This window comes from Canis aureus, chromosome 22 (assembly GCF_053574225.1).
Source record: "Canis aureus isolate CA01 chromosome 22, VMU_Caureus_v.1.0, whole genome shotgun sequence".
Taxonomy (NCBI): Eukaryota; Metazoa; Chordata; class Mammalia; order Carnivora; family Canidae; genus Canis; species Canis aureus.
Window position 1 is genome coordinate 7899831 of NC_135632.1, and position 9511 is coordinate 7909341.

Genomic DNA, 9511 nt, shown 5'->3' on the forward strand with positions numbered 1-9511 from the left:
TCTATTGTATACAATTCTGGGAAAGTAATAACACTGTTGAAAAAGTAAAACAATACTTTTGAAATGCATCAAATTTTGAAAAGTGGAAACATGACAGAAATTCTAAATTCTTATGATTACTCCAGAGGGGCGTTTGAGAATCTTTTTTTTAGACCCTTTTGGGGTTTGAATATCCAGACTATTCCGTGGGTCTAATCCTTTTGCTGTTTAAAGACAACAATGAAAGAGTAAAAATGGAATGCAGTTATTTCCAACTCTTTGCTAGAATAGTCTAGAACTGGCAACCAGAGATTAAAGTATGTTGAAATAGGGTGTTATTCTCATCTTTACTGTTTAAATTTACTGAGTCAGTTGAAATTGGGTGTTATTCTCATCTTTACTGTTTAAATTTACGGAATTATAACATGCATACTAAGAGCACAAATCCCAACTGTACAGTTTGGTGAATTCTCCCAAAGTGACCGTTATCAGCGCTATCAGCACACTGTATTATTCACTTTTAATGAATCACTAATCGCCGCTAAGACTGGAGGATTAGAACCATCAAAACCACTACAAAGAGGTAAGGTAGCCAACCAGCAAGTGTAAGTGGATCAGGTGGGCGGCACACCTGCAAAACACGAAAACAATTTTGGCTCACATTTTGTACCTCGTAGGTATTTTGTTACCATCAGAACATGAGAAAAATGCACCGTGTCCATCTCCTGGGTTCCTGACTTGGGGGTTCCTGCGGTGGGGGAGGGGAGGGTTCCTCCTAGTGTGCTCCCCCCCCCCCTTGCAGTAGCTGATTTCAGAAAAATTTTAAAGCAAACAGCAGGGGTTTAATTAAAAAAAAAAAAAAAAAAAGAGGGGTCCCTGGGTGGCGCAGCGGTTTGGCGCCTGCCTTTGGCCCAGGGCGCAATCCTGGAGACCCGGGATCGAATCCCACGTCGGGCTCCCGGTGCACGGAGCCTGCTTCTCCCTCTGCCTGTGTCTCTGCCTCTCTCTCTCTCTGCGACTATCATAAATAAAATAAAAAAATATTCTACCTTTAAAAAAATAAATAAAAAATAAAAAGAAAGAAAGAAAACTTTAGAACCCATTAAATTGCTTCAGCAACATTTTTTGTCTTCTCTCCCGAGGTCACACCCCGTGACCTTTAAATTCGAAAACGGACTTTTCGGCGTTTTGAACGCGCTTCCCTCTTTCCCTCGGCTGGCGGGTCGCGTCCGTTCACCCAAAAGGGACCTCCTGGTCGGGCGTCCCCTCGGGGCGCCCAGAGGTCGCGGGGAGACGGGCAGCCCCGCCGCAGGGTCCCGCCGTCCCCGCCCCCGCCGAACGCTCCCATCCCGTCGCCCGGGCAACGCGGCCGTGCGGGCCCCGGAGCCGCATCCCCAGCCGCGCGGCGCGCCACGGCGCGGTCGCGGGGGGCCCCGGGCGTCCCCCCACCCCCCGGCCCCGCGGCTGGAGGAGGCGGAGGCGGCGGCGGCGGCGGCGGGAAGGCGGCGAGGAGACGCCCGGGCCTCGGCGCCGCACGTGGCGGCCGCGATTGTCCCCTCGGCGGTATCCCTCCGCGCCCCCGCCTCGGCCGCCGCCTCCCTGGCCGGGACCCCCGCGGGCGCGGCGCCGCGGAAGGATCGCACGCACGGGCACACGCACGAGCACACGCACGGGCACGCGCACGCCCGCTCCGCCGCGGCCGCGGACCAGGCTGAGGCGCCGCGGCGAGGAGCAGCCGCCGCCGCCCGCACAGGCGCTCCGAGCGCGGCGTCCCCGCTGCTGGTCAGTCAGCGCCGCGGCGGCCGGCGGGCGGGTAGGCGGGCAGGCGGGCGGGCGGGCAGGCCGGGCGCGCCCCGCGGTCGCCCCTCGCCGCCGTCCCCGCGTCCTCCCTCCGCGGCGCCTCGGGGAGGGGGGCGGTCGGTGCCTGCGCAGAGCCGCCTCCTCCCCGCCCCCGCCCCGCCCCCCCCGCGCCGCCGCCGCCGCCGCCGCCCGCCGCCGCCGCTGCGCCTGCTGCTCCTCGCCGTCCCCGCTGCAGTGCGAAGGGCTCGAAGATGGCCGGTTGGCAGAGCTACGTGGACAACCTGATGTGCGATGGCTGCTGCCAGGAGGCCGCCATTGTCGGCTACTGCGACGCCAAATACGTCTGGGCAGCCACGGCCGGGGGCGTCTTCCAGAGCATCACGGTGAGGACCGGCGGCGGCCGGCCGGGGCCCCGTCCCCGTCCCCGTCCCCGTCCCCGGACCCGTCCCCGGACCCGAGCGCGGCCGGCCGGGCGGGGGCCGCCCTGAGGGCCGCGCGGCAGGTGTGGGAGCGGCCGGCGCCGAGGATGCGGCCGAGGCCGGGGGCGCCGGTCCGCGGAGCTGGGGGAGGGGGCGCGCGGCGGCCGGGGCCGGGGGGCGGGCGGGGGGGCGGCTGCTTGTGGTCTCCCGCGAGCCCCGCGCTGTGCCCTGCACGGCCCGGGGTGCACGCGGGCCCGGGGGGGGGATCCTCCGGCGGCCGGGCTGCCCCTCGCGCCGCGCGGGCTGTGGGAGGCGGCGGCCGCCGGGCGCCCGGCCCCTCGCGGCCACTTTGCGGCGGTTCGCGGGCGTCCAGGCCTTTGCGGCTGGGGAGCCACGGACGCCGGCCACGCAGAGGGAGCTTCGCGAATCTCGACTTCGCCTCTGGCTCTATAGGGCTTTTTTTTTTTTTGAATTATTATTATTTTTTTTTTCTTAAATTCTCCCAAGATGGCGAACTGCCATTGATTTCTCTCCTCCTCCTGTGGAGACTTCATCGATACACCGTTATCCCCAATTACGCAACCCAGCCCTGGCATCGGGGGGCGCGCTCCTGGGGCGTTCGGCCGTCCGTGCGGCCGAGGGGACGCCGGGCTGCCCCAGGTCCCTCCCCCCGCCGCGGGCATCGTGAAGGAACTGATGCAGGTTTATGCTCCGCGGGGCCCGGGCTCCCTGTGACTCGCCGGCGTGGACTCGGTCGCCACATGTTTGGGGGCGACGGCTCCTCGGCCTCCGGTGCCGCTTTGTTGCTGTGCCTCTCTGTGCGCAGGGCCCTCGTCTGAGCCGTGACGCTGTGTCAGACACGGGGAGCGTTCCCGTAATTTCCGAGCCCCACGCTCCTCTCCCATCCGACGCCGAGCCTGAGGCCCCCCGTGACGGGTGCCCCTAATTCTCGCGTCCTGGTGAGCCCGGCTCTAGGATCTGAGTGTGTGGGCGTCCGCCCCGGGTGCGGGGACCTCGAGGTCTCCGGTAGCCGCAGCGGACCACAGCGGTTCCAGAGAATTGGCATCTGTCTGGCGACCAACTTTTTTCCTGCGGTGCCCTGGTCTTTGTGTGCGAGTTCCCGCTGTCTGGCTGGGAGGATTGCGGGGAATGTGCTTGGAAATGGCTGGGGCCTGCTATGACTCTGCAGTTCTGATGGGGGCGACGCCTTCCTCCTTATTCAGGGAATGTTAGAATGCACGTTTTCTCCTTTCCGGTTTCGGGGGACTACCTCAGTTGCTTTCCCAGTCTCCCTCCATTTTCTCTCTCTCTCTCTTTTTTTTTTGTGTGTGTGTGTGTTGGTGGTGGTGGTTCTGTTTTTGTTTTCTCCCTTTCCTACTGCAATGCTACCTACCAAGAGAATCCTCTCCTGCATCTGCCAAGAAAGAAAACTGATGACTGACTGAGGTGGGAGGGGAAGGGGAAGTGGGAGAGGATAAAGAGAGCGGCTGGCGAAATAGAGAGGAGGGAAATACGAATTTGGGAGTGTGTGGAGGTCTAGGGTTTGAAATCCATACCAGGAAGGCGGTTCAAGCCATTTCAAGCAGAGGAGACGGGGACAGGTCTGCTGAGCATGGGCATTATTTCAGGAGACTTTCAAGCAACTGGAAGTTTGATGCAGCGTGACTGTAATGTGCCTGAATGTGACAGACAAGCAGTTGGTGAAAGAGTTTGTAGGTGAAGCTTTACCATTACATAAGCCCTTCAGGTGCCATCTGACTTGAAACAGTTTATAAATAATCTCTTTCCGTTTGCAGTTGACCTGGTGTCAGCTAGCAACCACATAGATTCTTCGCATAGACTGGTCTTCAGTTAGTACCTTACCTGTGAAACAAAGTGATGTAAAACATGCAGCCGTGTAGGATTAAGTAATTCTTTGGAAAAGACAAACTTCATGTTACACTAGTGAAATGGGGAAGGACCTCTAGTAGGATACAGACTTAGCACACAGTTTTTCCACTTATATGGAGACCTTGAAAGGAATTAATTACAACTTCATGTTTTTTTTCTTTCTTTCTTTTTTTTTTTTTTGGTCGGGGCAGCCAGTAGAAATAGATATGATTGTAGGAAAAGACCGGGAAGGTTTCTTTACCAACGGTTTGACTCTTGGCGCAAAGAAGTGCTCGGTGATCAGAGATAGCCTATACGTCGACGGTGACTGCACAATGGACATCCGGACAAAGAGTCAAGGTGGGGAGCCAACATACAACGTTGCTGTCGGCAGAGCTGGTAGAGGTAAGCAAAGTACTCTTTTGGTTAAAAGTTGCACGCTTCATTACAACTTATTAAGCAGTTTCTTTAACATTTTTTTTTTTTTTAATAAAAGTGTTAGTCCATAATGGCTATTAAGGTGGTTTTTGTGAACTGCCCAGCACTGAAGGGAGGCACTGCTTTACTTTAGATTTACCAGCTCCACAGCAGCTGCATAGACAGCCTGGTCTCTGGGAGCCTGACTTTAAGACAGAATGTTGTTTGGTACTTTAGTCCTTTTGAATTTTTTATCTTTGCATCTCTTCCTTTTCTTGCCTCTTAATTATTCAGATTAACAAGAAAAAATGAACAGTTACTCATTTTTCTTTTAGAGACATTGTTGGGGAAGGGGAAGAAAGAAATAATTAGAATAAGGTTTTGTAGTAAGCCACCTATTGACTAAAATATTTTCAAAGACCAAGTGTATCTGTGATTTAATTTGAAAAGTAGGAAATTATATTTCATATATACCCTTGGTCCAGAAGTTCTGGTGTTTCCTGACTGTTGTCAACATTGCAGAAATTCTTATTACACTAAATAAGGCTACTTTTTTGTGAAAACTTTCAAGATTAAGGTTTTATCATGGCATCCAATCGATTTACAAATACATTTAAATGTGTTAGTCTTTGTAAATATGTTGTAAATTAAGAGGGCTGTGTAGCCTCAGATAGCGGATTTGGCATAGCTCATTTTAAAATCCTCATCTACCACGTGAATGAAGTTGAAGCTACTCTGAGCTGTAATTTACTGCAGTGCTTCCAGCAATTCCTTGTGATTATCCTAAAGGCTATTCTTATTCTGATAGGAGTTGATGCTTATGAATATTTTTCTGTAGGGAAATTAGATAACTGAAATAGTAGATGCATCTTTAAAACATTAGCTGAGCTCAGATAAATATGTTAAAAAGAAGTATTAACCCTGTGACATAAAATCAGAATAAGATTTTTATACTATACAGCACTACTGACATCTAGTGGTAGCAAGTATAAAGTCAGCCATATACCTGTATTTTGGGGATAGGCCTCTGAATTGCATCATAGAAGAACCTTGTTGGAAATAGTGATCCTGTTTTAGGATTTCAGACTCACTTAAAAACAAAGCACAGTGAGGATATCAGTAAGCACAAGCCTTAAGTACTTTTTATTTGGCCGTTTCAGAATGGCACTGAAAATAATCTTAAAATTTGGTCTTGCTTTTCCTCTGGAATTAATACACACATTGAGCGTCACTGGTAAGACTTAATAGTTTGTACCTAATCAAGCACTATTAAAGTTGTGGAGAATTTTGTAAGTAATCACCCAAGTTTTGTAAGTTTACATTTTAGGCATCAGTCTAACGATTTGCTGTACTAACCCGTGTTTTGCCCTAAAATAGAAGGTATAAATGGTCACACTTTTTTTTTTTTCCCCCTAACTGTTGTAAGTATGTTTTTATAGAGAACTGCAGCTGCACCAATCGGACTCCCGGGATGCAGTTTATAATGTTTTCAGCATATTTTCAAACTAGCATACTAGTTTGAAAGTTCTCCTTTTGGAGACCTAGTTGACTTCAGTGCTTGACAGTTCACGGAAAACTAACTTAATGTTAACTTATTAATCGGGGTTCTGTCTGCTAAAACTTATGTGACTTTCTTGATTAACCCTTCTTTTGAAACGCTTTTCTTCTTTCTCTTTCAGTCTTGGTCTTTGTAATGGGAAAAGAAGGGGTCCATGGAGGCGGATTGAATAAGAAGGCATACTCAATGGCAAAATACTTGAGAGACTCTGGGTTCTAGCTGCTAGGCAGACTGTTAAGTATTAGGGGAAAATTGCTCTTAAACTTTCCTAGCTGTAAGCTTGAGTCTTAATTCTGGAAATTTTATTAGCAATGCAGGGTGATGGGGTATGAACCTGTGTCTCCTTTGTATCCCTCTGTTGGTGGGGAAAGGTGTCTTTCTTTCTGCCCTCCCCCCCCCCTTAAATAATTCTGTTCACTTTTGTTTTGTTTCCCTGTGTACTCCAGCATTGGTTATAGTCATGGGAAAGGAAGGTGTCCACGGAGGCACACTTAACAAGAAAGCATATGAACTCGCTTTATACCTGAGGAGGTCTGATGTGTAAGCAGCCTCTCCCCATCTACCTAGCAACTGTCTTCATCACCACCCCAATTACGGTCACAGTGCTACCAGACTATAGATGGTAGCTAATTTTTCTTTACCTATTTTCTAATGTCATGATTCCTGTTTGCCCAATGGATCATTTGTATGTTAACCACTGTATGTAACCAACCCTTATCTGGCAACATAATTGCAGCACAATAATGATTTGCATGATACCTTGAAATTTGGGGGGAGGGGGCATGCCAAGTTGGGCATCACTTTGTCTTAGCAATTAATGGGATATTGATAACTAAAATAAGTTAATATTAAGCAAGGTGCCGGTTGTACAATCTCTAATTTGATCAATGTCTTTTCAGCACTTTGAGCATTTACTTAGCTCATTTAGTCTTCCTTTTGTAGCGCATGGTTGGGAGGAAAAAGTGCATGCATCTTTCCTTCACTCCTCTTTTCCCACCCTTTACCTTTGCACATAAGTATTTGGTTTGCTTCCATCTTTTATGCAGTGCCTGGTTTATTTAACCAAGTAATATCCCTTTTGTTGATGAGCTATTGAGAGCTGCAGTAGTTTGCTTTCAGTATTGCTGTTGCACTTGAGTAGTGACAGACCTTCTGTCTATAGGATATGTGAAGAGTGCAACTGCAAAACGAGAGCAAAAGGCACTTCCTCCCATGACCTTACAGTAACCATACAGATCGAATCCCCAGGGACATTCCATCATTGCAATAGCTCAGATTTGTGTTCCTGTCTTTTTCTTTGCACACCAGCTCTACTCTTTAGTAAAATTGTAAAAGGCTGCCATTATGGACATTAGGTATCCCAACATAACCATCTGGAGTGTGTCCAGTTTGTTCTTCATAGGACCAATTTTTATTTGCAGCTTGAGTTTTTATATGAAGTTGCATTATTGTGGACTTGGCTGTCTTGTGATGAATTTTTTTCATATGTGTTCTGTGCCATACTATTGTTAAAATGAACTGTTGCTATTGTGAGATGGATTTTAACTGACCTATTAAAGGTTTCTTTCGAATGGCACTACTTTAGGGACATTCTAGTATTTGCTTCTATTGTTTGGGCCTTGTGGATAATGTACAGATTTAAAAACAAATCTTGTTGCTGATTTGTCCATTTCTTTCCCTGCACTTTGTTACATCTGGGATACAGTCTAACTCATCTGATTTAATATGCATTTAAAAAAATGCCATAACTATTAAACACCTTGTTTACAGACAGATGAAATAAATTTATTCCAACCAAATACTCTAGACTCCTGTTGTTTATATATATTGCTATCTTATTGTTACAGTTATTTTTGATGTACTGGAATATACAGAATAGGCTAGACTCTGCTGCAAGCATAAAACCTTAAAATTGAGCTCATAGCCTATTCCTGATATCCTGTAGTATTTATTATAAATAAAATGAATACCTGGGAATTTCTTTTTAATGGGCTTTTATCAATTTATAAAAAGGCTTTTAGTCATTCTGGGCTCCTCTTTGGGCTTGTGAGAGGAAAATTGACTTATCCACTGGAAATTTAAATACTTTTCTTTTGTTGCTGGTCTCTAGATGGAAATCTAGTGAGCAGAAAGGAGCCCAATTCCAACAAGGGTTTCTGCATTGTGGATTCTTCTGCGTTGAGCTATCTCATGTGACTTCTTTAGATTTGGAAGCTATATTGGCATGTTGAAGTCAACCAGCTGGGACTCCCACATAAGACTTTGCTTAGGCAGCATGTAAGAAAATTGGGATATTCCTGCAGTTTCTGGCTTTGGAGTGACAATAGCTATGACTACATAATGTTCCAGTTTAATTACAGAGGTTAAAAGGTCTCTGGGATGTATTCAAGTTTAGTAAATGTTAGTTTAATAGTCTTTATGAAAAAAAAAAATAGTCTTTATGAACTGTGAGGCAGAAACTCAAAGCAGGAGTGCTCAAAAGTTGGTGGGTTTAAGCAAAACTGGGGAGCTGGTTGTGATGCAGATTTTGGGCTCTGGATTCTCCAGACGGGAGGTGGGATTCCATAAGCTCCAGAAATCATCAGCAGGTCAGTCTGATTCATTGTAAGTGGCCTATGTGCTATCCTTTGAGAAACAGAGGGTTAGGGAATGGGAATCTCCACCTTACCTAACATATACTGAGCATAATTAAGATTTTAACAGTGTTGTCAGGCATTAGTTCTGAATTACAGGAATATAAAGGTATGGAAGATAAGGAATTTGGGGCTACTTTGGTAGTTGGACATGACTGCGAAATTGAAAAACAACTTCAACTTCTTGACCTGTTGAGAACCCTGTTACAGCAAAAGGTTGGTCAAATGAAAATTTGGTGGTTGGGCTGTGATACAAGATTTTACAGTAATAGTATACATTTACACTTCAGCTGTAAAGAACTGTTAGGGTAACTAATTAGAAAACAACTAAAATTGTGAAGCTTTTGAGGAACCTTTAAGGTGAAGAGGTGTGTGTTTGGGGGTAGGGGTGGGGGAGTAGAAAGAAGGTGGTAGAGGGCAACCAGCACTAGAGTTTAATGAAATAATGAAACTAGCCGTTGGTCCCCTACTCACAAAAACACTTAGGAAAATATATGCAGGTATCTGTTTTATATACTTAATTCTGGGAATTGAACATAAGGAAATGGGGCTGTACACATTTGTATACCAGGATGTCCTCACACCACATTACTTAAACTTGGAAAACTACAAGATTTGACTTTCAGGGTTATGGGTTAAATGGATTATTTTATGTCCAGAGAATAAAATAGTCAATTGAATAATATGAGGAAATGCTCACCAATAAATATGAAATGAGGTAATGAACAGATGTTGCATACAGTGTAAATACATACAGTGTATAATTTATACATGTATTTTACACATAGGTATTTCTGAAGGCAAAATATCCAGATAAATTCATCTCGGGGTAAGTT

General features: G+C 47.2%; 1 protein-coding gene across 2 annotated transcripts; it reads left to right on the forward strand.

Moving 5' to 3' along the window:
• Nucleotides 1-1941: 1941 nt before the first annotated feature.
• PFN2 (profilin 2) lies at nucleotides 1942-7841 on the forward strand. 2 transcript variants are annotated; one of them, XM_077864726.1, is made up of 3 exons: nucleotides 1942-2162; nucleotides 4280-4472; nucleotides 6489-7841. In XM_077864726.1, exons 1-3 carry the CDS (start codon nucleotides 2031-2033, stop codon nucleotides 6584-6586), a joined length of 423 nt encoding a protein of 140 aa, XP_077720852.1. In that variant the 5' UTR covers nucleotides 1942-2030; the 3' UTR covers nucleotides 6587-7841. The 2 variants fall into 2 exon arrangements, with proteins under 2 accessions (XP_077720852.1, XP_077720851.1); XM_077864725.1 differs by having other exon boundaries at nucleotides 1947-2162; nucleotides 6164-7841.
• Nucleotides 7842-9511: the final 1670 nt, after the last annotated feature.